Source organism: Strigops habroptila, chromosome 11, assembly GCF_004027225.2.
Source record: "Strigops habroptila isolate Jane chromosome 11, bStrHab1.2.pri, whole genome shotgun sequence".
NCBI lineage: Eukaryota > Metazoa > Chordata > Aves > Psittaciformes > Psittacidae > Strigops > Strigops habroptila.
The window spans coordinates 38,584,289-38,612,117 of NC_046360.1; the positions used below are offsets into that span (position 1 = coordinate 38,584,289).

The following is a 27,829-nucleotide window of genomic DNA, read 5'->3' on the forward strand; positions in this document are numbered from 1 at the left end:
CTCTTCTTCCCAGCGCCAGACACCAGGCTGTGCAAGGGTGGGGGCTGAAGACTTCTTACAGGAATCATCCCCCAGCCTGCCTGAACATCATTTAACATGTTGTTAGCATCAGAGAACAAGTCACTGCCCCAAGTGGGCAATAATCCCCCCAAACACACTGCTTGCCATGTGCTATCACCCAACGGCTGCAGTGGACAGCGTGAGAAGGGGTAACGAGTGAAAGCAGCAGAGATGTACTGCGTCAGTCTCTGGACAATCAACTTGCACATGACATTAGAAACTTTAGCATCAATTTTAATGAAGCGCAACTCAAAGTAACAGGGAAATCACTGGACGTGTCCGTGCTGCTTTGTCCTCCCCTCTCTCCATGGAGCCAAGGATAAAGCCATGCAGCAGAACAGGAGGAAGTCATTAACTAAATACAACTGGAGCAACAGGAGATTGTAGGTTAAGGAGTGTCCCTTCTCAGTAGGACCTAGAACTACTCCAACCTTCCAACAAGAGGCTTCAAAACCCGCTTCTAAAGTTCTCATGGAGCTCAGCAGGGGAGGGAGGACCCAGAACCAGGGCAACCAGAAGAGAACACAGCTCAGGCCAACACTGAAGAGCCTGGCCCCAGCGCACGGGCATTCAGTGAGCTGCAAGATGGGTAGAGCAGAAGGTTTGTCAAGACCTTTAGGCAGCGTATTGCCTGAGCCTGGGGGAGCTGGACTGGTTATCAGCGCCATGAAGAGCCAGTGAGATTCTCCCTCCCCATTCTTCACGCCCTGACTCCAGAGCACTGAAATCCTGCCAGGGCAGAGCAGCACCAACTGACCTGGAATGTGGAGGTTGAAGGCCAGCAGGACATTGACAAATAAGTCAGGCAGCTGGTCGGTGGTGTCCGAGGGCAGCCCGTCCTCAATCACATCCAGCAGGAATTGCACAAACTGAGAGTTGAGATGTTCTGCGCAAGGACAAAGACACATTTACAGCACAGAGAACATAAACCAAGCAACAGGGGAGCGTGCAGGCCACTTCTCTGTGCTTTTAGGCTCAAAACCCACCAGTGGAGTGCCAGCATCAGCATCCAGGGAGTGAACAACCTGCAAGTGGACGATGCAGACCACTGAAGTGTCTTTGTGTGAGGGACAAGTGGCTCAGAACTGCCCCCAGGGCAGGGGAACACTGAGATTTGGTCCCCCGCTGGCAGCATTTTGGAGTTAATAAAACACCAAATCCTGCTCTAGCTGCTGCTGCAGCATCACTGCTGCCAGCGAAGGCATTGGGAGGAAGAGATTTGTATTCCTGACCACTGGTTTCATCCATCTATTTTAAAAAAGTAGTCATCTAGATCATTAGCACTAACCCAGTTTTCAATGTTGCTATTAGGAAGGCTCAGGAGCTCATGCAAATAAGTCCTGCAGGAAATAACTGCCAGGGTTACATGAGGAGAGGAACGCAGGAGGTGTGGAGGCTCATGCCTCAGACTCCACCGCACCAGCTTAGAGCTTGTATGTATGTACCGGGGTGTGAGGGTGAAGATGCTGAGGAGATGCTTTATGAAGATCTCTACTGCATTTCCAGGAGAAAGGAGCCCAGTTTCCCAGGTATGGGAACACAGCATGGCCTGGGGAAGAACCAGGCAGGGCTTTCTGCCTGAGGGCTGGGATGGAGGGACAGAGGATGAAACAGGCAGATCTGGCACAACATTGGCACTTTATTGACCACAACACCCTTAATCATCTCTGCTTTCCCTGAGACACACAGGGCTGCACTGTCCTGTTAGGAGGGAGACCAGGAAGAGGCCACATTACACAGCTGACATCTTTAGTGGGTGTTCACACAGGGCAGAGGTAAAACAAGATGCCACTTAGTCACAGGGATGGGCAAATCCGCCTCCTCTGCAGCATGGCATCAGTCCTCCTGCTCTGACCCAGGTCTGTGCTGTCCTCTCTGGAAATCTGGCACCTCAGCCCAGTGTTTCAGCAGGCAGGCTCTACTGATAGAGAGCAGACCCAACCCTTGCCCTGCTGGTGCTGGCTTTCCCCTGGCTGTCCTCTTCTTGGCCATCAGGAAAGGCCTCTTCCTGTCTGCTGGCACCACACAGACATCCCACATCAGCTCTGCTGTCCCACCCAGCCCTAAGCATAAGCTGCTCTTACCATAGTGATGATAGGGCAGGGGCTCCCCCATGGAGAACATCATGGCCAGCACCAGTGCAGAGTAGCACATCTTCTGATGATCTACAAGGTAAAGGTCCTGCATTAGTTCTCCTGAGGATGAAACACAGTTCCCCAGCTGCAGCTGGGGAGTCACACATTTAACACAGACATTCAGCAGTGGTCAGACTGCTCCCCACCTCTGTGCTTACCGAGCTGTAAGGGCGTTTTGCCCCTGCCCAAGCACGCCTCAAGCACACCCTGTTCAAGCACACCCCCCGAGCCACACATTTCCAAATCAACTGCAAAATAATCACAATAAGAATTCTCTTTTATTTCCCCTCCACTGAAGAGGATCTGGGCAAACTTGATGTGAATAATTAAAGCCCTCCCCTGCACAGTCTCAGGACACATCCCATAGTTATGCAATTGCTGAACCCAGAAAAAGCATCCATCTGGCCACTGTGAAATAGTGCCTGTTCCCACCAACGCCACCCCCAGCCAGCCCCGCTGCCTGTCACCCCCCGCACGGCTCTATCTGCTGCCTCAGCTCTGCCTGCAGGTACAAGAGGTCTCTGGGGATGCAGATCGCTGCTCGCAGCGGGACCACGTGTGTAGCTCCAGCACTGACACATCCCACAGCCTCCTGGTCCAGCAGATTTCCCTGGCAGCAGCTCTCCATGAATGCTCCACAGAAGCACAGCCAGTGCCCTTCCTGAATCTGAATTAACAGATACATCTCAATAGATATTTATAGGAGAAAAAACAAAATCATGGACCAGGATCTGTGTCATCACCAAATGTCACCTACGGCCAGTTCACCCAGTCCAAAGATGGTAGGAAAGGGAGTATCATTTTTATAAGGTAGGTTACCACACATACTGGCTAAATAAAGTTCAGCTTCACCTGCCAGCCGGAGCCCAGGGGCACTTGCTACAAGGAAACTGAGGGTGTATTTGTTAAAAACTGACCAAATCCACTTTTCATTAAAGGAGAAAAAAGTCCCTTCGATGTATGATGCTTCTCCCAACAGTTGTGCTTCCCACGCACGCTGGTTCCCAATGTCTGTGCACAGACCGATCCATCTCTAAGCACCTGCAAGCTGCAGCCTGGTTGTGACTGCTCAGGCTGATGCCTTCACTGTCACCACCTTGCTCCTGGACTTGGCCAAAGGACGTGCAGCACTTGGCAGCTCTCAGAGGCAACTGTTAGCACGGGGGGGGAAATGGTAGTGACTGGTTCCAGCCTCGTGCCCCTGCAGAGTCAGCTCTGTGAGCAAAGCCTGTACAAACACAGGACACACACATTGTGTCAGAGCTCCACAAGATGCCCGAGTTTTCAAATAGCAAATACTTTGAGTAAAAATAGATCATTTGGGGCTTAACCAGAGATACTACAGCATTAACAAGATTAAGAGTTTGTAGAAGAACACTCTAGACCATGTGGCAGCAAAGGGAAGCTGGAAACTGCTGTTTACTCTTGGTAAACAGAGAGGGAGGATATTCAGTGACTGAAATATAACTCACACTTACATAAGAAGCTCTCAGCTATGAGGCGTCAGCGATGCCAAAGCTCGCTGCAGCAGAAAAAGAATCTGACAAACTGTTTAGCACATGATTTCTTCATTCTTCCCTCCATGGCTTCAGGAGCTGGGTATCAGCGGCAGGATGCTGCAGCAGGCAGACACAGGGATCTGCTGCTCCTGCTCCTAGCGAGCCTTGCATGAACAAAACGTTTTGTCATCACATCAGGAGCAGTGAAATAATGATCTGAGAACCAGAATCCAGTGATATACATGCGGTTGTAGCAAATAGGAAGGAAGAGATTAACTAGAGATGGGAGGGGCAGGGTAGTTCTACACATCCTTGGTCCATCTGCCATGAGCCGATGTCCATTCATCTCAGCTGGCAGCAGACTCCACGACTAGATGGCAAATCTTGTCCTATTTGCCTAAGGATGCCAAAGAAAGGATGATGAAACCAGCCAGAAAGCTGAACTCAGAACAAATCCAAATTAACCTGGTGCACTCGCTCAGCAGAGCTTTTGGAGTGTCCCGGCTGCAGCAAGACACATCCGAGATGCCCCACGCAGACGAACAGAGTAATTGCCAGGCAAAGCACAGCTTTTTTTATTCCTTCCAGAGCAGCACCAGTGGCTGCAAGAAAGTAAATGGCATTAGTAGGACTCTGCTAATGACAGACTGATGAGCACCACTCAAGTGATGCCACTTCAAGTGGCTGTGGAGGGCAGGGGAGATGCAGCTCTCTGCCCCCCAGCCTGCACTCCCGAAGCCTGCTGAGGTACTGGTGAGAGAGTTGCTATTACCTAGGAGAGGTATTGCTCAGAGGCCTTCAAAGACCTTGTTCCCACCTCTAATCACAGCAGTGCACAATCCAGGCCCTGGGAGCAGACACGATGGTCTGCAGCTGAAGCGAGCAGAGCCCAGCAGCTGACTTGCACGTACCCTGAGCTGCAGCACGGGAGAAAGTCACGGTTCCAGACTGGATTATCTGTTTTCTTTGGAGTTGTCCTAGCTAATTCTGCCTCACTGTGGCTTATTATAAGCTCCTCTAACCCTGACAGATGTGCAGGGCAGCACAGCAGAGGGAAGGGCTGTCCAAGAGCAATAGACCCAAGTATCTGGCAGCAGAAGTGGCCAGCAGCCAGCGCGCCTGCACCAGCCCCAGGGCAAAGTGCCTCCTCATCAAAGGCACCAGCATGCAGCACAGCGCTGCTGCCATGGCTGCTCTTCGGTAACAAGCCAGGAGGGACCACAGAGCTGCTGCAGCCAGCTCAGCACTCCCTGGCTGCTGAGTGCTGGCACCGACTGCTCTGGCCCCTGCCACCGCAGAAGGGATTAGCGATTCCATGGCATGTCACGGATCAGCTTCTATTCCCCAGGTTTTAGTACCAAAATAAGCTCAAGTCATTCTGGATTCAAGGTCATGTTTTCACACTTGCCATTTGCTGGCAGAACATGGAGCACTAAGCACCAGGGCGGTAGGAGGGAACTACTAATGCCCTAAAACACCTCAGAAGGACAAACACGTTTGGGTTGAGGATGGTTCCTTCACTGCTTTGAAGGCCAAGAGAGCTGGAGGACACACAGATGACATCTGTGCAAACATAAGCTCAGCACAGGCAGGCAGCATGGGGTCAGGACACCAGTTCGGGAGGCTCCTGTAGCCAAAGGCTGTCTGTCAGCAAAAGGAGAGCAGCTTTTCACCCTTCAACTGCACTGCCTGTGTATTACAGCAAGGAGAGAAAGAATCCGCCATGTTGAGATGAAGCTCAGGGAAGAAGAGCTGCTGCTGGGCTGCAGGGTGGCAGCTCGAAGGACACAGCAGAGACACTTTTCACTGCAATACTCTTGAGGTCTCCAAAGCAGAGCTAACACTTACTGGGAGATAGCCCTGCTTCAGCCACAAGTGCTACGTGCAGAAGTCACGCAGGTCAGAGCTGGCTGCTCCATCACACCGGGAGCCTGAGCTCGCTGTGCCATCCGAGAGGACACAGCCCTGGACAGCACAGAGACGAGGCAGGAGCCCTGCTGCACAAGGGAGCAGAGCAGGGCGCTGAGGCCTGTTTGAGCATGGTGCAGAGAACACTCACCCAGAGACAATCTTTATGAATTAGTGATGGATGCATGATAAAGCTTATTTTTGGCAGTGCTAAATCAGGAGTAATGTCACCACAGAAGCACAGTCATAGTCCCATAACCAAGTATTATCTGCTGCTAGGGCAGTAAAACCTCAGCCTAGAGAAGAAACTTCTCATGCATAACCAGATAAAACACAAACCTGGTGATAAGCTCACTGCATAGAACTGATAAGCAGCAGCAGCACAAAGGGAAAGCACCGGTGCGCTGGTCCCAGTCCTGCACACCACCAGTGCTTCACCCTGCTCCCAAACACTCCCCACATTTGACATCCCCCCCTTGGTGCAGTGGTGGAGAGAGGGTCCTTTCCTTTAACCAGCACATATCTTATTCACCAGCAAGAAACACTGCAAAGATCTGGTGTAAAGTGCTGAGAAAAGCTGCCAGTAAGAAGCTGCAGAGATTTTCCTTGAGATGTGCAAGAGTCTCTTGTCAGCAGCATGAAACAAAACTTGAGCAAGTCAAAATGTGCTTTAAGACATCTACAAGATCATCATTAATGGCATGTTCAAGAGCCAGAGGGCCTTGCACCGCTGGACTGAAGCATCCCCTCCCATGCATTCTCCACTTAGAGGTATAGGAACCCAAATAACTGTAAACCAGACATCCTTCTCCCCCAAGCACTAGCGCTTAGAGCAGCCAGGCTGCAAGGGGCCACCAGTGCTGCTGGAGGTCACCTAACGACAGATACATTCCTGGGGAGCGGGGTACAGCAGCCCTGGCTCACCTTGTGTGTGAGTCTGCATGTCCCGGGCCAGCTCCATGGGCAGCACGGAGTTCACGAGCGTCGAGATGACCGCAGCATCCAAGTTGCACATGGCTCCAAAGCACTTCAGCAGCAGCATCCGCAACGGCACCCTGTGCTCCTGCAGAGGCAATTACCAGATGAAACAACGTCCCAGATGACGGTTCATGCTAAGGCACAGACATAACTGGCTGGAAGTTCCCATTGTTGAGAAGCCACAGACCCTCCCAGGGGGACAGTGAACCCAGAAGCTATATAAGCTTTTACCAGTAGTGCCAGATGAAAACTAAACACCACAAGGCTTGATGTGCGGTGGCTGGGGACTTAGGGACATGATGGGGACAAGTTTCTAACCCCTGCAGAGTCCTACAACAGCACATTCCAGGAAGCAGAGGGGCAAAGCAAAACCACACAGGCATTGAAGGCAAAACTTCTATTCCTTCCGCTGAATATTGATTTCCTTCCTCACTCCCAAGGCTTCTACTCACAACCTACTTTCCTAAACAAAGCTATTATTAATGCACAGGAGGGCATCAATTAAAAGAGAAGCAGTCACAGCCTGTCAGCTTTCCCAGGGCATCCTCAGAAATCCTTCCTCTGGATACTAGCGATGCTGATCCTGTCCCTCAATGGAGCTCATGAGAGCAGCAAACTTCACCTTCCACAGTGCAGCCACTGCTGCGAAGTCCCTGGCACCCTCTGCTCTCCCACACAACCTGCATGCACAGCACTGACACCAGCCAGCACACAGGTGATGTGCTGCAACTCCTGCTGGCTCACAGAACCCCCTGTCCAGGGGGAGGTCTCACACCTACGCAGCACAGCAAGCCTGCTCTCCTGCCCCTGCAGGGCAATCCCAAGGGAGATTTGATGCGTTCTGCCACCTTACCATCTGGTAATAGGCCACAAGGGACAGGACAGACTCAAATTCATTCTTCTTGCACATTTTCTTGCACACTTCTGGGTCTGCATCTGTCTGGAAGCAGGAATGAACAGGTCAGCCCAGGGGCACGTCAAGCAGCAAGGACCTGGAGGGAGGCCAGCTGCTTTCACATCTCAGTAGCCCAACCGTCTCCCAGAGGAACTGAGGGCAGAGCACAAAGACAGCTCAGGAACCCTCACCCTGCAGACTCTGCACCAAAGTGAATTCCTGAGAAGCGTCTCTGCCACAAAGCACGTCTTGGGCTGAACATCTAAAAAACCCATGACCTGAGCAGCACTTGATGAGTGCATCATGCAGTTACGGGGCAGCTCCATCACTGTTGCCATCCTGAGAAGCATTGTGCATCTCCTCCCAGCCCTAAATTATGAGGAAAGGTCACACCTTTCTTGCCCTGCAGGCCCACAGCAAGGCAGCACATGCTGAGTGACAGACACCGGCATTTATTACACCAAAACCCAGCTGTGCTGCTTATGCCAGAGCTGGGAAGGGATATACAATAGGTGCCAGAGCAAACCCCACACCAGCACCCATAACACAGACCGTGGAGCTGCCACTCAGTGCAGTGTATCATTACATTCCTTGTACACAGATGGGCAGAAGTGGACTTCCAGGGTTTCTGTGGGAGGTTGGGATCTTTGGGAGGTGAGGGTTTATGTTCTCCTATGATAGTTAAATACCATGGCTGCCATGAGAGCAGCTCTAGAACGCCCTTCGGAACAGCTTGGGGTGGAAAGCAGCTCAGGAGCTCTGCACACCCCACACAGGAGGGCAGGGTCTCACATGAGTGGCAAAGGATCCACCAGAAACCTGTGGCCCCTGAAACAGCAGATCTGACGGCAACAGAGGGCAAAGGAGGGCACAAAAAAGAACTTCACTGGGACCGTCTGCTCTGCTCTGCCTGTAGAGAGGGAGATCTGCTCACCAGGATGCGGAGCAGCTCCTCCAGGTAGCAGCAGATGACGTTCTCATCCTCGTAGAGTGCCCAGCTGCGCTGCTGAGCGTCGTCCTTGTGCCTGGCCAGGTCTGCAAAGATCACCTCCAGGCGCTGCTCGTCGTGGCAGATCTGCCCCGAGGGCAGCCCCGCACTCAGGTTCTGCACGAGAGCAAAGCGCTGGTTAGTGGGGTTGGGACCACGGGTGCCCGTTTCCTCTCCTCTTTGTCTCGGGACTGGCAGCTGACCTCATTCAGTCAAGAGCTGGCAGCAGAAAACCAGCAAGTTTAAGACACGTGTTATTGCAGCTCTCGTACTCCTGGGGCTCTACCCACCGCCTTCCCTTGCACAGCTAATGCAGTGAATGAATCTAAATAGGTGCCAGAACTGGTGCACGGTCAGAAAGTCTTTAAATCTAAGCTGCCACCATCCTGCTGAAGCATTAGCTGTCTTCTGAGGATGTTAAAGAACCCAAGAAACCTCACTCAAAGCTACACCCCTTTCTTCTTATTGCATTTAGCAACCTAGGGCTTTTGGACGAGCATTTTAACGATCATTTTAACGATCACTCCATTCAGCCTCTTATCACTAATCTACTTTCTCCAATCCTTCATCTGCAGCCTTTATGACTCCACTGAGTGCCAAGTTCCTAATGGACTCGGATGAGATCAATCCATTAACAAGCTCTTCAGCCCGGCTGGTGTAACTACACCACGCACCACCTCAGTGCACCCTCAGCACCACCCTCAGCCCCCCCCCCACAGGGGTCAGGTCTCTGCTTATTAAACATCTTGGCAGCTGCTGGAACCTGCAGCCTCATCATATGGCTGTTTCCAGGAATCTACTGAAGAATCCAGAAGCAGGAGGAGGTTTTGGTATTTCTAACGATGCCTCTTCACGTTATGTTGCTGCTTCAAACAGCTCCCTCCTCCCAGCCCAGCAGAACAAACTGCTGCAGGGGTTTTGTTCCTTCTCCAAACACCCTGGGAGCCTCATTGCACCCACACTGCTCTGCAGTGGTCGCACCAGCCATGCAAGCCCAGCCACCATCCTGCCAAGCTCTTCCTCCCCTTTCTTCCTCACTCTACCAGCCACATGGTGGATCACATGGTGTGACGGGTACACACATCCACCAGCAGTTTTCCTCCAGATGAGCCCAGACCTACCTCAGGTAAACCATACAGCAGCTTGTTAGACGCTTTTCAAGGGGGCTGCCCAGGGAATCCTCCCTTCTCTGGGCAGCAAACTGCTCCCACCACAGTACAGCACCATGTATAAAAACCAGGTGGATAATGCTGCTCTTGGGCCACTAAACCTGATTCTCTTGGCAGTATGTTTACACCCATCTAGCACCTCCCCTTTCCTTTGGGATCTCACCACACTTCCCATTCCAGACATCAGGAGTGCTCACTGAACTCATTACACCTTCTGCCTGGTGCCAGGAGGCGGCCTGCAGCAGCCCTTGGCATTACCTTACTCTCCACCACGGAGATGAGGATCTGCTCCATGATGCTGCTGGTGGCCGGGATGGAGGTCTGGATGTGACCGATGACGACGCCGATGGCCACGCGGGACAGCTCGTAGCTGAGGTGCGTGTTCCTGCGCACCAGCTCGATCAGTTCAGCACCTATTGTCTTGGGCACAGACACCGCCAGAGCACCGGGCTCCAGAGCCACCGGCTCCACCGCCTTCTTATCCTCCAGGCAGAGGGTGCTGAAGGTGTCCAGGCCCGCAGCGGAGGCCGGGGCAGCTTTCTTCACCTGAGCAGCCTTCTCCCCATCCACAGCGTGGGACCTGTGGGACCCCCCCTCGGCCGGCGGTGCCGGGGCAGCCCTCTTGGACTGGGGGGATTTGCTGGTGCCGTCCTTGCTGGAGGTCCCGTGGCGGGAGTGGGCCACGGAGCCGGTGTCCAGGTTGCGTGTGATGGTGGTGTGGACGCTGCGGCTGGGCACGGGCGGCGGGGTGTTGGCAGGGCTGGAGGCGGCCGTGGGCAGCGCGGTCTCTGACACAGAAGAAGCGGTGTACAAGGTATCCAGGGACGTGGTGCTCATGGAGGAGGCACTCGAAGCTGACCCAGAGATAATTTCAACAGCATCTGAAAGGAAACAATTAAAACCGCCTTAGCAACAGCATCAAAGGAACAGAGAAAACACACATTGCTACAGTGCAGTCCATTAAATGGCTCATTGTGCATGGGCCAGAGCAGTTTAACTCCTCTTCCTGCCTCACTTATCTCAAAGCAAAATTGTACCAGTTCTTTCGGGAGCATTCCCACACAATCACCTCTTTAGAAAGGGGAAAAGTGCTCTATTGAGATGAATACCCTTCAAAGGGCTTCCTGTTTTATGCAGGGGAAGGGAGGGAGGGACGCAACTAAGGGACAGAAAAGTCTTTTCCCCCTGGCTTAGCAAGGGTCTGTTCCTGTGCTCGGGATCTCAGCCCTCACTTTTGAATGATGGTGCTCGGGAGCTGCAAGACCCAGAAGGTTTCCCACACACCTCACAGACCACGACCACAGCTGGCACTGATAGGGAAGGGAACATCTGCTGACAACACCTCTGGTCTCTCCCTCTCATCACTCTTCAGCATCTGATCATGAGCCCTGCTGGCACCCACCGCTTTCACAAGCCTCCACCTTATCTGCTCTAGGGTGTTTCTCCCAGCTCAAGTCCTGAGCAGTTCCAGCAGTGGTACCGGCCCCACCTGCCAAGGGAAAAGATCCACTACAAGCAAAGGGATGCTAAGAGTTTCCTTTCCTTTAACCTGGTCTAATATGTAGTTTTAGTAAACCTTATCCATTAGTTTCCAGGGGGCAGAAACGTATCTGAGTCCTTCCCTAAGAACACAGTTACTTGGGCAAACCCTGGGCTACCTTCACCTAGAGCTTCATGTGAGCAGCTGATGTGAGTGCTGGAAGAGGAGGAGAAGAGCACTCCAGGGCTCTCCCAGCTCTCAGGGGAAGGAGCTCCCCCACCAAAGAAAGGACCAGCGATATGCGAAACACCTTTGCGAGCCCTCCACTACTCCATCCACCACTCCGACCCAAGCACAGGCCAGGCAGACAAACAGGGCCCTTCCCTCTTACAGGGGCTCAGCATCCCTCTTTCTTCCTCCTCCTCCTCAGAGGAAGACTCATGAGCCACAGCTTCCACCATGCTTCATTAGAACGAGATAATGAGTTGAAGGAAGCTGACCTTTGTGAACTCCTACCTCCACACTGAAACATGGCTCAGCACCATTAAGTACCATTAAGTAAGCTGGTGCCAGCCCCAGGTTTCAATTAACCATCTGCAAGTCAGCAGCTCTGTCTGCTCACAGAGGGACATGAGTGGGCTTGAGATGGGCTCTGTGACACTGACCATCACAGCACAGGAGAACACGGGTTAGTGACAGCAACTTGGCAGGATGACCACTGCCTCCATCAGCCCAACTGCACTGACGATGGAGAAGCTCGTGCCCCAGCCTGTGGTCCTGCCCTCAAGTGCTCCTGACTATCTGCTCCCTGCCGGTGGGCAGTACACGGGCAGCCTTGTCCCTGGTATTAATGCTGCTCCTCACTGGCGCCAGCCACCGATTTCATGGAAATCCCACCTGAGCACTACACAAAGAAAGCGCCCCACAGACTGGGAGTCAAAAGCAAAGCTCAAGCCTGTTCTAAAAGCACTGCCAGGGAAAGGCTTCTGCCTGGCTGGGAGATAGCCATGGTGGCTGTGAGAGAAAAAACACCCACAAGGACCTTAAACCACCATGGCTGTGTGCTGGCCAGGCCGGCCATGTGAGCAGGCAGATGTTCCGCAGGGCACTGGCACCAGAGCACCAGGATGATGCACCCATCCACAGGCACCAGACTGCCCAGACCGTCCCAGAGCAGAGAGGGTTTGAAGGAGCACTGGCCACCAGCTCATGGTCATTAGCATCAAAACCTATAGGGGTTTAGGAGATATGTGTGTATATACATGTAAGGATATAAAACCTATAGGAATTTAGGAGACATATATATATACACATATAGGGATGCTCTTCTAAGCATGAAGCAAAAGCACCCGGGCACCGCAACTGCTCCATCGCCCCGTGTCCATCTGCGCCCGAGGTTCGGGAATTGGCTTGTCCTTACTTTTCCCGGGGTGAGCCTGCGCGCTCCTGCGCTTCTCCGGAGGCGGGGGGGTGACGGGAGCAGCGCGCCGGGCCTGCGGCGGGATCTGTGGGGGAAGATGCAGAGCAATCAGAGGAGGGTGGCAATAGAGACGTTCTCGGTTACGAAACCTCCTTTTGGCGTGTGTGGATTTGTCCTTACAGCTCTCATCACTCGGGGAAGTTTTCTCAGGAGGACAGATATTAATAGGCGGCTTCCTAGAAGAACAAAGCAGGACTCAAGCTGGCTTCATCCCCTCCCTGTGACAGGCAAAGCAGCCCTTGTTTAATTGCTGTGTTCAGCAGCACACAGCACACACGTTGTGCAGACCTGTCAAGTGTTTACTCCTCCTTTATTCCACACGCAATCCCACACACTCGCTGTGCCTCCACATTCCCCTCAATAGCCCCGCAGAGGCTGCGAACAGAGCACGTATTTAGGCACTCTTCTGGAGAGATCCATTACATCAGCCACAAACACCCTTGTAGAAAGACAAAGCCAAGGGCTGGAGCCATGTAAATGCCTTTTCTATGCCTCCAGAGCTATTTCTGCTCACACAGGGAGAAAAGAGGGCTAGACCCTCTGAGCAATCCTAGAGCAAGACGCACTGGGAGAAGCTTTTGCCAGGGGGTTGTGCTAGCTCTCCACATCTGGGGTTTCTCCTGTAAGTCAAGGGGTACCAAGGCAGCAGGAATCTGCCTCCAGATGCAGATTCCTACACTCACCTTTTCCTGTGGGATCCAAACACCATGATCACCAACACCACTTTCACCCAGAACAACTCCGGTGAGGTGCAACCTCAGGGTTAACCCCGATCAGTAACACAGCCCTGCATGCAGCAGCAAAGCAAGGTGGGAGCACACGGCATCAACACTCAGGTCACCACACAGTGCCAGCCTTCCAGGGGGGTTTAGCCCTGGAAGAGGAGTTTTGCTGAGACCTGTCAGTGCTGAATAGCCCAGTGCTGCCAGTCCCTGCAGTGAAGGACTGAGGCCCTGGAAGGTCTCCGCCTGAAATAGCTCAGAACAAGGAGGATGAAAAATGTATTTCTTTTATTCCTGGATCTGGGAAGGGCAGAAATCTCCTCCAGAATGGGAGCAAAGCTATTCCTGCAAGACAGACATCTTCAGGATGTCACGTTCAAGATGCAAAGCCAGAAGCTGACAACACGGTGTCCACAGCCTATGCCTGGACCCTGCCAGGCAAGTGAAGACACAGGAGTGTGCACAGCTAACAAAGGCTATTACAAAGGGACCTCTCGGCACCTTTCTCCCACCCAAACCCAGCACACCCAACCTTTTACTGTGTCACATAACAGGCCACCTCTTTACAAGCCCCTTCAGCTGGTGGGTTAGTAGAGGTACCACTGCGGGCGCCCAGCCTGAGCTCTCCTGCTCCTGTCAATCCACCCCGCATTGTTCTCGGGGTAAAGTGCTATATGATACATGCATCCAGCCCCAAAAATGATCCGTGTTGGTCCAGAAAGAGACTGCACAGCTGAGAGAGGCCTCTCTCAGCTCGGGAGGGGCCTCTGCATCGCGTGGCTGGAAGGAAAGCTGGTCCCAGCCCCGGGAAGCTCAGCTGTGAGCAAGGCAGAGCAATCTCTGCAGAGCAGGGGGGTCACAGCACACGTGGGGCTCCCAGGGCAGTGGGATTTAGCCCCAGCAGCTCCAAGCAGGCGCGTGGCAGTGTTGGAGATAGCTGAGGTTGGACCATCCCAGAGCATTCCATGGCTTCACAAGCCCTTGCAAATTTACCACACAAGTTTAACCCAGCTATTGCAGGCTGGTGCTTACATTAATAGCTGTGAGCTAATGTTAGCCCAGAGCCCTGCCAGCATCACTCAGCCACGCACCACAGCCCGAGCGCCATGATGAGAGCCTGAAGCATCACATGAATTTCCCTGTGCTGGCACTGCCCAAGCTGTGAGCCCCTGCATGGTCAGGAACCATCAGGGACAACCGATGGCCATCCACTCCCTCACCCCACATCCCAGCCAAAGCATGGGGCCGAGAGGAGGATGACCACCACCAAAACCCCCCAAAGGAAGGGGAGGGAAGGAAAAAAAACATCCTCCCCCCAACAGGGAATCAGCATGGGGAATGGGCTGTAAGGAGCTCCATTCGCTTCACCCACCATGCACAGGTGTGAGGACGGAGCTGCCCAGAAAGGAAAATGAAATGAGGGAGAAAAGCGGAGTTAGCAGGGATCAGGCCGTTGTGCCTGAGCCGGAGCTACCTTTCACCTCTGCAGACTCACAGTTCTTCAAGCGTAAAACAAGTCTCATCTGGGAGTGACAGTGTGTGTCACACCTCATCAACATGCCTCCAACCACTTATCCCAGGGAGATGAAGAAAAACCACAGTGCACATCTTCAGCTGTAGGGGAAAAATATCTCTGTGCTCATCCTTGCTTGGTGCCCTTACCCCGACATCCAGCTACACCTACACAGTGCCACCAGCCACATCAATTCACCCCCAGTCACTGCATCCAGCCTGGGCTACATGACTGAAGCCTCACTGGCACCACACAGAGACCTTGGGACTGTGTGTCACTGAGATAAAACAACCTGCTCTAAACCATATTTCCTGCAATTCACCTTTAATTCATCATGACAAGCAACATTCGAACCAAGCAGGATCTTTGGGGTTTTTATATTTTGAGTAGTAAAAATAGGCAACTGCAGGAGATAAAATGCTGAAGGACCAAAGATCTTGTTGTGCGGATCTAACACAGGGGAAGCAAAGCCATGCCAAGTGCTCGGGGAGCTCTGCTGCTCACCTCAAAACTGTCCTTCAAGCTCCAGGGAGCTGGCAACTCTTCTAGAAAGTTGTCAAGAGACAGTCATGCAATGTAACGTGGATCCCACATGCCACTGTAAAACCACAGACCCTCCAGGATCCCAAAAAGCATCACTAGTGTAAATGGCAGAGGGACCATTCCTGACCTCTTACAAAGGGACAGACAGCATCAGATTGCACTGCAGTAATCCCAGCACGAACACCTGATTTGTGACTTCAGCAGCAAAGTCATTCATTTGACAGGACAAGCCATGTCCTGCCACCAGAGGAACCAAGAAAGCGCCCAGGCACTGTTACCTGATAGAGACCCTCATCGTCCTCCTCCACCTCGGTGTTGGGCAGGCTGTGGTGCCGCTCGTACCCGGTCCGGCACACGCCGTTGGGCTGCCGCGCCACGTCCAGGTGGTGGTCGCTGGTGGACTGTGTCATGACCATCCCCTGCGGGCTGGGGGAGTGACCTTTGCGGGACACCGTCTCCTTCCGGTGATGGATCAGCTTTCTGGAACACAGCGATGACATCAGGAACAGTAAAGTGAAACAGAGCGACCTTGCTGCAACATCCAAGTGATATTTTTAATGGTTTATTGCATTTGGGCTATATATATATGTACCAGAATGGGTTACAGTACTTAAAACACCAACTCTGGTTTCATTAACAACCAAGGAAGCACTTCTGGGGGAGGAAGGAAGAGGCTTTGCCAGAGCCCATGATTTATTCATCGGTTCACTGGAGAAAAATGCCTCTTCCTCGGGGGAGAGTCACATATTGCATCGCCAGCGTCAGGAATTGTCTGCACTTCAGACTCGCTGTCCAACTGAGATTAAACCAGCGTGCCCCAGCACAGCCTGAGGTGCCAGAGAAAAACAAAATGCTCCTCACAAGCAATTATCTGAGAACACATTAAGGACCTTGTGTTATATGCCAATAGCCTCTGCAATTTCTGGCTGGTAGAGAGGAGAAAACACACCCAGAAAGGTTTTGTATTTCTCCTCCAAGCCCATACTGCAGCTGAGAGTTTCCTCCTCTACATGCACAGGGACAGAGGGGCCAGACCAAAGCTCAGTTTTGCTGGATGCTGTTGACAGGAGGAGCAGCCCAGCTGCCAGCTCAAACACTGGGACACTGAGTGCAGCACCACTTTGCAGCACAGGGACTCAAATCAACAGCATCCCGCTTGACTCCCAAGACACAGGCACAAGCACCACATGCTGACCACCCTCCACACGGCCCACTCTCCCAGCCACCCATTGTGCTCACTGGAGGACATCCCTCTGCTCCAGGTTGTACTTCCCTCCATTCTTCATGGCCGCATTGTGCACAGCCTCAATGGCACGGTCAATAGACTGGAGAACCACATCTTGCTCCAGCACCTGAGAAAACAACACAACATCCCACATGTTACTGCACTGCTTCAGCTGTGGCTCTGTGGCACCAAAGCTTAGGGCAGGAGAGGCCACAGCAAACCCCCAGAGCCAGCCCTGCACCAGGCAATGGCTGAGAAACAGCTCCCAGAGCCAGAGCCCCATCTCAGCAACATCCCACTTCTCCCTCCTTCTTCCAGAGGATACATATTTGAAGCCATGCTTCAAACTGAGTCTGCCTATTCAAGGTTGATGGTTGGAAAAGAAAGTCACTGTTACAAGCACCACAGTCCAATTATCCCTGCAGGAATACCAGGGACAGAGCTTCAGGACCATGCGGCAGCCTTGAATATTCAGCCCACTGCAGGGAGATTTCAAGATCCCACTGCAAAGCCCAGCTTACCCCAAGCTCAATTATTTCTGCTCTTGCTGCCCTGCTGTGGAACAAAGACACAGCTGTGGAAGTTACAGAGTCAAATCTGGTGGCCTTCGGAGTCTGTTGGCTCTGGGTTTGCATTTTTGCTTGCTTTTTTCTTGATGGCTGTTTTGAAACTTGAAGTGCCTTTTCCAAATCTCCACCCAAGCTGTCATAGCAACATTTATTCCTCTTGCCAGCCAGTTTAGCTCTCCTTACTGCAACTGAAATAAACACCAGCCTTGAAGCAAGAAACAGCAAAGACACCATTCCCTGGGCTGGGAGAGCTGTAGCGAAGGGGCACGGGAAGGTAAAGCAGGCTTCCACAACTGGGACATTCCTCGAGGCTTTACCAACAGCTGACAAGCCTCCAGAAGAAAACACCTTGACAGGACTGAAGGCAAGGGACACGCTGCTGAGCCTCTGCCCCAGCTCCAGCAGAACCACAGGTCTCCCACAGGCTGCCAGTGGTGTCTGCACCACCACTGGGTACCAGCACCAGCAGCCTCAGCCCATGAGCGCAGGGAGGAGCAGAGCACTCGGACCCCAGTGCTTGGTGCCGCTGGTTGAGCACTGAACCCTCTTCATCCTTACTTGCCCCCCACACTCCCCTCCATCACAGCACCCACTCACCCAGCCAAGGCGTGGCTGGAATCCCATGAAGGATGCACCTCCCCGCGCCCAGAGGCACCAGCCTCCACAGCACCTCCGGCCCGTCCGCTGGTAACAGGCGATGTATTATTTATAGCCTGATTAGTTACTAAACCAAACATGAATGAACAGCTACCGCAGACTGGGGGGAAAACCAGCCTCCCACCAGGGTGGCGGTGAGCAGCGCCCCCGCAATATTCAGCCCTGGACAGGAAGAATTCAGGATGGGGTTTTTTTGTTGGTTTGTTTTCCCAAGAAAGAGAGATGGAATAAAGCAACTGAGGAAAACCTTAACAATACAGCCCGGTATGTTAAAATACTTCTACCGAATTTGTTAAGGTATCAGATCCAGGGCAAAACGAACACTCGGAACCCAACATCAGTATGAAGCCCCCAACAGCCCCATACGGCGTAGGGAGCATTTCACCACCTCCAACCACATATCTAAGCAAGGAAATGGAGCAAAGAGCATTTGAACACATTTAAAGGCATGCTGGAAGGCAAGTTATTTCAGAGAATGGATCTCATTTTCTGAGAAAATGAGGACAAGCTGCACGCTTCCTCTGGGGAAAGGGAGCAGCAGAAGCCTCCAGTGCTCCGTTCCCAGGGGAATGGCAGTGCTGCTCGGAGCACCAAGACATCCACATCCCACAGGAATCCAGAGGCTGGAGCCTGCCTGATGCATTTGTTACGGAGAGGGTGCTTCCTTCCTGAGAAAACAGCTCTTTCACACTAATGCAGCAGCGCTGTGACAACCGGCTTTTAGCTGCTGCGCTCCTTCCTTTGTTCCCACTCCCCAACCCTCTATTAACGGGGCCCTCTCAGAAGGGCTGGAATAAAAAAGCATTAACTTGCCACTTGCAGTTTATGATGTGGTTGATGCTGCTTGTAAATCATCTCCCCCGTGCTCAGCAGAGCTCGCTGGGAGCAGGGTCTCAGCACTGAGGGTTTGTAGGACACCCAGCATTGGCGACCCCTGCACTGTGGTCATAAACCTACAAAATCGGTATCCTGGATAAAACACGTGAGTAGAACGAATCTGCGCACTCCTCGGGTGTTTGTTTGAGGAGGATGGTCAAAAATACACGTTGCAGTTGAAAGGAGCATGAGTTGCACAGGGGCAAAAGACAGCTCTGCCAAGGTCTCACCTACAGTCTCCTCCCTCAGACTCCAGGGATTAGATGCCCATGGAAACTCAGGATAATGCACGTGCCTCACCATTCTCCCCATGCAGTTTAGGGAGACCCGTCACCCCGCAGCGTTGGCATAGGGATCCTGGTGCACCCAGCACCCACTCCTGAGGATGCTCACTGCTGGACGCATGGTACGGCCAGGCAGAGCTCAACCCCCTTCTCCCACAGGCCAGTGATCCTGGACTCACACGGCTCTGTGGCCATGAAAGAGAGCGGTCACAAACCTGGAGCCAGGCTGAGAGAGCTGGGCTGGGGCAGCCTGCAGAAGAGAAGGCTCCTGAAGGGGAGACCTTAGAGCAGCTCCAGTGCCTAAAGGGGCTCCAGGAAACCTGGAGAGGGGCTTTGGACAAGGGCCTGTAGGGACAGGACAAGGGGAATGGCTTTAACCTGCCAGAGGGGAGATTGAGATAAGCTCTGAGGCAGAAGCTCTTCCCTGTGAGGATGCTGAGGCGCTGGCACAGGGTGCCCAGAGAAGCTGTGGCTGCCCCATCCCTGGCAGTGTTCAAGGCCAGGTTGGACACAGGGGCTTGGAGCAACCTGCTCTAGTGGAAGGTGTCCCTGCCCGTGGCAGGGGTTGGAACTGGCTGAGCTTTAAGGTCCCTTCCAACACAAACCAGTCTGTGGTTCTAAACCAGCAGCACGGCAACGGGGCAGAGCCTTTGAGCTCTGCAGCAGAGGCTGGCGCTCAGCAGTCAGCCCTCACCGCAGGACCCTGCCCTCTCCCACGCTCCAGGGTGCAGAGATGAAGCTCTGCTCATCGCCGCTAAGCTGAGGCTCACACAGAAGCAGGGAGCCCATGAAAAGGGCATTGCTGCTGTCAGAGGAGATGCACCAAGTAAAGCCCTGGAATTCAGCTGGATTTACTGAAGCTGTGCTGGGAATCACATGGAGGGGGGCTGGCAGAGCCCCAGCACTGCTGCATCCTTCACCAGCTTCCAGCTCACCAGTGGTACAGCCAAATAGCATGCCCCAGAAGGCTGGGATGGGGGGTGCCAGTGGTGGGGGACCAGCCATGCGTGCCCCAGGGGCAGGCACAGGGTCTCCTTGGTTGATGCAGTTGGCACAGCACCATGAGCAGCAACAGGACAGCACCTTCTGCCCAGCGCACTGGGAAAACTGAGGGGTATTCAGTGAGGTATCACCCGCACTGACATGGCATGTCACCCCAGCGGGAGCGGCTGCCACCCCTGTCAGAGATTCCTGCTTTAATCAAATAGAATGCTCCAGCACAGAAATGCTGGGAGCTATGAATCGCATGTCAGGGCCGGACTGGACGCACCAAGAGGCAGGGGGAGCAGAGCAGTGATCCTGGACGGGCTGATGGGGCACAGTGCCGGAGAACCAGGGCAGCGCCGGCACCCTGCAGGCGAGCTGCCTGGCAGGAGCAAGTCACAGCTCAATTAGAGCCTGGAACATCAGCTGGGAAAGATAATTTCTTCCTTCACAGCCCAGTGTAGGAGAATCACAGAAGCATCAATAAATCATTACTTCCTCTCTCCTTGCTAATAACACCAGCAAACAAAGGGTTTCCCTAGAGCCTGCTGCCAATTTCCTTCTGCCCCTGATGAGGGCAGATCCATAGCTCAGCCCTGCCTGGGGTGCTCCACATGCCCCCCATCCTGAGGCCGACGGGAAGGACACTTTTCCCATGGCCAAAGCCAGGCTGTTCAGCAGCATCCTTCTGGGACGCCTCCTGCATCCCTAAGCACGGGCACAGCCATGCACAGGCAGGGACACGTTCACCCCAGCTCACATCCCCATCACCTTCTCTGCCCCAAGAGGGTCTCCTCAGAGACAGCACACGAGCACGGGACGTGTCTCTGCTTCCCGCACATGGGCTGACGAGACCCCAGCGCTCCAGCCAGCGCTGCTGGTGTCCTCGTGCGGGCAGCACGGCGCCTCTCCAGGGCTATCGAAGCCTTGTCCCCATCCCTCTTCGGAGTCCCGCCTCATGTTCCGCCAGCGCTAGTTAAATGCACTCACACAGAAGAACCTGCTCAACAGTCTAGAATAATCTCCCCTTTTAGAACAGCGTTTTCCAGACAAACGTGCTGACAGCGCAGACGGGCTGAGCCTCCCCATTATGACAGTGGCCCATTAGCATGTGGCAGGCTCGGCTTCGCCTCCACAGGGGTCTCATCCAAGAAAACAGGGCGATTTTCCCTCCTGCCTCCCAGTTTCTAGTGCTCAAAGGCATTTGCTCTTCTGCATGTGCCGGAGCCAGTGCCCTCGTGCTTGTGGCTCCTTCTGCAGCCCCGGCGGTGCCCAGGCAGGGCTGGCTCCCACCCTCGTGCCCTTGCTCCGGCTCCCACAACACAACAACAAGAGACAGACCAAGTTTTGTCTGCAGTGACAGCTCAGTTGTCACACAGCTGCACCGACACTGCTGGAATCAGGGTATTTATCCACCAGCATGCACAGGCACGGCCTGGTTCTTTGTTACCCAAATCGCAGCCCATTGCTGCCTCTCAGGTCACAGCGCGCCCATCCCCAGCCACCACCAGCCTGTCCACATGCCGTATCCTTCCAGATTTAAATGATCCATTTACAAACATCAACTCGCCTTTCACGGCAGAGAGATGTACCAGGTACGAGTTCCCCCTTCTGAACCACACAGCTCAAGCAAATGGGCTGAGGTTTGGTTTTTGCACTGCTGAGGGAGATTCAGCTCCTTTCTCTTCTTTTTGCGGCCCCAATGAGAAATTTCCAGCCCCCAGGCTGATGGCTCAGATATGCATGAACTTGTTCTTGTCAGCACGAAGATATTGTGCCTTGCAGCACATAAAACCGCAAGTGAAACAACGGGCAACTGTCCTGGTTACTGAGCAAATAGATGAGAACAGACCTGCAGCATCTCTGACTTGCCAGCAAGCAAACAAAGACATGGCTGAGCTCCTCTGACAAAGAGGCAGCCCAGGAGCGGGTCTGAATCCCTGCTGCTGTGCGGGGTTTCCAGCAGACCAGCGCTGCTCCACCGCGCACTGCCAGCAGCCGCTCGAGCGGCACCGGCGGGAGGGGAAGAGAAGGGGCAGCCAGCAAAGGGCTCCGGTTGTGCAAACCAAGCTGGAGCACAAGCCAGAGCTCCTGGCAAGAGAGATGCACCAGGGACAGCGCAGGCAGGAGCGGTGGCTGGAATACACAAAACCTCTCCCCTGTGAGGGTGCTGAGGTGCTGGCACAGGGTGCCCAGAGAAACTGTGGCTGCCCCATCCCTGGCAGTGTTCAAGGCCAGGTTGGACACAGGGGCTTGGAGCAACCTGCTCTAGTGGAAGATGTCACCATGGCAGGGGGTTGGAACTGGAGGAGCTTTAATGTAATGGTGTTTCAGGCCAGGGACCCAGGAGAGCAAGCACACTTACAAAGCTCCTCCAAAGTAGGCGCCCCCAAAACCCATCATTTCTCTATAATGTTCCCATAATACAGATCTTGCCAGCAATTTCTCTTCTGCCCACAGCCCACCCTGGGTCTCAGGCACAGGTATGTGGAATATCAGTGCTAGGAAACCCCAGGATACCCAAAAACCACCTCCCCAACATTTTCAGGCTACACCAGACAGCTCCCCTGTGCTGGGCAGGGGATCCCACATGGGAATCCCAAACAAGCTTCCACCCAAGCAGAACAGCACATCCAGTCCCAACAGCCTCCCTCCGGCTGCCAGCATTTGAAAGCGCATGATAAAACCGCAAGTGAAACAACGGGCAACTGTCCTGGGTTGTTAACCTGGGTACAAAATACTCTTTAGGGATTTAAACAACAAGCATGACAGCAGGGCTCCCAGTAAAGATAACCCTCGAATGCTCAGTTGCTTGCAGGAGAGCCGTGGGAAAGCCATGGCGAGAAGGAACACCTCTGAAAGAAAAGAGACATCTCCCTCACTCCCCCACCACGGGTTTTGGTAGCTATGTATTTCAGAGTAGCACTATCGAACAGGGGATGCTCTTCATGCTTTTGGCTTAGTGCTTTACACAAAAGTGACCCGAGGTTAGGTGAGCAGTTCATTACAGCAAAGCCATTTAAACACTGTCAAGGGTGCAGGGCAGCCAGGGAGGGGGCAGAGGGGCCGAAACAGGCTGCACTCCAGAGGTAGATCGTGCTTGTTGGCCATACACAAAACACCCAAGTATGCCAACGTGCCTGTTAAGTGAAAGCTGCCCCTGCAAGCACAGTTAGTGCTGGTAAAGCAGCTATTTCTGCTGGAGCAACCAGCACCCACATACTCACCAACACCAGGGAGGCAACGCAATGAGTGTTGCTGTGACAATGATAAAGCTGATGCTAACTCATGCACAAAAATAAACATAGATACCACTGAGATTTATAGCAGTGTCTTACAACTACAACCATTACATGCGTGATCATAAAGCCAAAAATCCCCCAGAGCATTGTCAGCTACAGCCCCGGCAGCCTCCCGAGCTCTTCCTGACTGGCAGGCTGTGGGAGTGGACAGCACATGATGGTTCTGTGCTGCAAAACTCAGACAGGCTGACAGCCTCACTGCCCTACAAAAGCACCTAGAGAATTGCAAGTTGAGCTTTGTTTATCAGAGAAGCGAGGCTGACTCGCTGTTATCTCCAGATTCAGTTCAAGAACGAATTCTGGGGGTTGTTTAGTGGGGTTTGTATGTTAAAAAAAGATTCAAGGGTTCAGCTGGATGTGCTGACAGTTCACCTATACAGGAGTGAGAGGCGAGTTGTGAAGAAAAGCAATTCACTTGTGTCCCACACTGTCTGCAGGGAAAAACAGCCAACTGCTCTAGCTGCGGGTTACAATCCCATCTCCTGTGGCACCTTACAACAGCACAGGCTGCCCAGGAAACACCAAGAAATGGGAACAGGGGGTAATGTCCTCTTTGGACGTTGTGCCACGGGCAGCAGAACAGCCTAATCCTGTTTCCCTCACTTCCCGGGGCAGAGAACAAAACTGCATTTGTTGGACTGTTCGCTGCTCACACACAGACCTTGCACCCAGCTCACCTTGTTACAGCATCGATCAGCGCATCCCCCTCGTCACACGCCACATCCACCCCGGCACCATCCGCTTCGCTTGGCAGCATCAGCCAGAGCAAGCTGCTGTGTTTCAGGAAATGTTCCCAGCCCATCTCCAGTGGGACAAATCCTCCACATCCAAAGAGTCACACCAGACCAAACGCTGCCAACAAAGGCTTTGCTGGGAGAACTTTTTTGCTCAGCCTTTAATAGTATACTAATATTGTTCAAAAGCTTTTAAAGTGACCAGAGCTCGATAAAATTTTGCGGTCACAGAATCCCAGACTAGTTTGTGTTGAAGGGACCTTAAAGCTCACCAGCTCCAACCCCTGCCACAGGCAGGGACACCTTCCACTAGAGCAGGTTGCTCCAAGCCCCTGTGTCCAACCTGGCCTTGAACACTGCCAGGGATGGGGCAGCCACAGCTTCTCTGGGCACCTTGTGCCAGCGCCTCAGCACCCTCACAGGGAAGAGCTTCTGGCCAAGAGCTCATCTCAATCTCCCCTCTGGCAGGTTAAAGCCATTCCCCTTGGCCTGTCCCTACAGGCCCTTGTCCAAAGCCCCTCTCCAGGTTTCCTGTAGCCCCTTTATGCACTGGGAGCTGCTCTAAGCTTCTGAATGAGAGCTCAAGAATACAACCAGTTCACGTGTCCATACATGTAGAAGTCTCAGATGCCAGCTCTTATCACTGGGCCATGCTTCTAATGGAGCCCAAGAAAACAGACAAGATGATGCTTCCCAAACTGGATGCTGGAGGGTTTCTCTCCACCCCAATGTAAAAAATTATACTGTACAGCTCTTTGGTAATAATTGCTGCTGCTACCTCTGGTCATCAGGCTCATGGAACACAGACACATGAAATCAATTCCAAAAACAAATTAAAAGGGATGCATTTTTCAGCTTAAGTCAATAAAGGTAATTCTGGGGCAGACAAAAGCTTCATTACTTAGAACCCAGCACTTCAAGAGACATTGGCTTTTTGATGTCAAACAGAAAATGTCTTCAGCTGCAAACACTGATTCTGCCAGCTCAGGAAACCCTCAGCTTCGGCATTAAGTGCATAATGAATGTTATGATCATCATTCTTACTTGAGGTACTGGATTTTCACACTTCTTCTTTACATGGTGAAGAACGTGGGCTTTTCTGATACTTGAGCTTCTCCCCAAATACTCCTCAGGGACAGCCAGGTCTGGGCATGGAGGGAAATGGGCTGTGGACTTGCCTCCTGGAGTGATTGATGACCTGGGCACAGCACACTTGATGGTCAAACCACAGAGCCCCGCCATCCCCCTGCAAACACACATCCTTTCCTCAGGAGGACAGAGAAAAAGGCTATGTTCAAGCAGTCTGGGAAACCACAGAATTCACCAAATTCACCCAGAAAGGAACTGTCACCGCATCAGACTGAGAGGCCATGGAGGTTTGCATGTGTCTGCTCGGTGAGGAGCTTCAGCTTGATCTTTTTAGGCAGCCGTCTGTGTTTTACAGGAGCTGCCACAGTTCTCTGTGCAACCATCACAGCACAGACACTGCACTGAGCTTGACTGATGGAGACCTGCCACCCACTGCTGCCTTCCTCCGCCTGCAACGGGTGAAAGCCACCTGCGTGTCCATCGGGGCTTTCCTCCACCTCGAGAGCAGGAGGACATGGCCCGGAGGCTGAGCTCAGCCTGGCCAGTGAGCTCGAGGGCACTGGATCTGGAGCAGGAACAGTGGGAGCTGCCACCCCAACCATGTGAGCAGCAGCTCTGGAGATACGGCCCCAGGCACAAACCCCATGGACGGGCATTTGAGGCCTTTTCATCACAACAGGATCCCAGCTTCCAGGCGACGCCGCCCTCCTCCTAGGTGAGGGTCTATTTCTGCAGCTCTTGCCTCATCTTCTCCCTCATCTCCCTGTTTTTATTCACTATAGTAGAAGCTTTGGAGCTGGGGCCTGTCCTCAGGTTTCCATTCTACAAGACATCGTCCCAGTTTGTAAGAGAAAAAAAAACCCAAGAAATAATTACTAGCTCTGACTTAGTAGAGATCTAACCTCTTGGTTACTTGGAACAGTGATTTAGCAGGAACGCCCCGCAGCCTGGGATTATCTAGGCATGCTCAGCCCAACAGCTCGATTTTTTTTAATTAAACCTCTTGAGCAGCTGAACAAACTAAAACATCAGCCTGTGGTGGCAGTTCCAGATCACAGGCACAAACCCCAGCCTCTCGCAGAGCACTGTCACCAACCACCCCAGCCTGAGCAGGAAAGAGGGATGAAGCCGTGCAGATTAGACCCCACCAGCACAACAGCAAAGATGGGACACCTACCCAAAAGCACATCTTGCTAGCAGGAAAGGCGGCCTGAGTTGGGGGAATGGGCTCACTACACTTGCAGCTGAGCAACATTGTCCCTTGATCTATGGCCAATGGACAGGAGGAAGGACACGAGCTTCACAATGCAGTAATCGAGAAGTGAGCAGCACCCAAGGAGGAAGGGAGTGACAACTTCTCCTCAACAACTTCAGCAGGCAAACAACCAACCAGGAAAAACAAAACCATGAACCTCTCACTTTGAAAAGCCCACGCTGCCAAAATGATACTTCCCCTTCCTGCTGAAGCCTAATGCTAAAGGGGACAAGGATTATTAGAGCTTTGTTCCCTCACGAGGGAAGTGAACAGCTCTGCACGGCAGGGTGCGGACACAGAAGAGCTGAAACGAAGCCAACCCTGCTCTCCTGCAGCAAGGTGCTGGGTCTTGCCTTCGGGACAGCTCTGTTCCTCTGTTACCATCAACAGAGCTTTGCCCAGAATAATGCTCAACGTCCTCACAGCAAGAGAGCGATGGGGCTGGAGGGGAGCAGGGAGGAACAGGTCAGTCCTGTGAATGATGTTCTGTGCCACTTCTCATGTGACAGCCTTCAGAGCCCTTGTTTGAAACCAAAGGCTTTGCCATGTGATGAAAACCAAGACAAATCAGCCTTGACAAGTCCCTCCTGTAAAGGTCAGAACTATTTGTGAGCCACTGGCTGGGGAAGCAAAGGGATGCTCCTCCAGAAGCAGGACCAGGACCCACCACAGCTCCTGCTTTGGCTCAGGACCAGAGGGCAATCAGCACAGCCAGGGACCGTGGGAAGGATCTGCAGGGACCTCAACAGACTTGTCATTTCAGATGAGAATTTCTCCTCTGAATACAACAAGCCTTTGCAGTTCCAGATGCCAACTCACAGGAACAGCATGAACTGGGTTCCTCCAGCAGCGCTGGCCTCCACTTCTCTCTGCCGTAGCGCAGGGACGAAACTGCTCTCACAGCCCATCAGCAGAAGCAGCCCCAGCATCAAGATCAATTATTTCTCCCGGGCCTGTGGCTCTGCTGTGTCATCTCCACTCACCAGACAGCCCTGGGAACAGGACCTCCTTCCCATCACAAGGTAGCACCCCTTAGCACAGCAGTCTGCAGGCACAGCCTTGTCAGATTTTGGTTATGGCACTGGGCACGTAGGACCTCAGCATCTGTGAAGTCTGATCTCCTTGTGGACTCTCTAATGCTACAAGTCAATGCAAGCGCACTACGGCTGCCTGTCCTTCCCTTCTTAGAAATTACTTCTGGAATTTATCCTTTTTCCAGCGCCCAGACTGACAGCTCATCTGCTGAATACCTAATCCTGGCTGGGAACGACAGCGTTTAAATCCTTCATGAGGGGGTGAGGCTGGGATGCTCTTTAAAATTCTGTTTGTTTTCATGTACCTCTGAGCTACATGAAAAAGGGAAGACAAAGAGGCGGCTGCTTCTGCTTCAGGGCCAGAGCTCTCCTCACAGCCACCTCCACAGACAGGTTCACCTGGTTTCCATGGATGTAAATACCCATTTTACACCGCGGGATCTGACCCTC

The 27,829-nt window shown here is 53.0% G+C and overlaps 1 protein-coding gene across 2 annotated transcripts in view; it reads right to left on the minus strand.

Moving 5' to 3' along the window:
* The window catches only part of NCKIPSD (NCK interacting protein with SH3 domain), a 38,044-nt gene that overhangs the window by 4,309 nt on the left and 5,906 nt on the right, over positions 1-27,829 (minus strand). For both annotated transcript variants that reach the window (XM_030501413.1, XM_030501414.1), the window contains exons 2-10: positions 16,610-16,722; positions 15,649-15,850; positions 12,533-12,617; positions 9,891-10,513; positions 8,410-8,580; positions 7,434-7,520; positions 6,527-6,665; positions 2,145-2,225; positions 818-946 (exon numbers count right to left, since the gene is read on the minus strand). In XM_030501413.1, the coding sequence (XP_030357273.1) occupies positions 818-946; positions 2,145-2,225; positions 6,527-6,665; positions 7,434-7,520; positions 8,410-8,580; positions 9,891-10,513; positions 12,533-12,617; positions 15,649-15,850; positions 16,610-16,722 (1,630 nt within the window). The remainder of the gene's footprint in view (positions 1-817; positions 947-2,144; positions 2,226-6,526; positions 6,666-7,433; positions 7,521-8,409; positions 8,581-9,890; positions 10,514-12,532; positions 12,618-15,648; positions 15,851-16,609; positions 16,723-27,829) is intronic.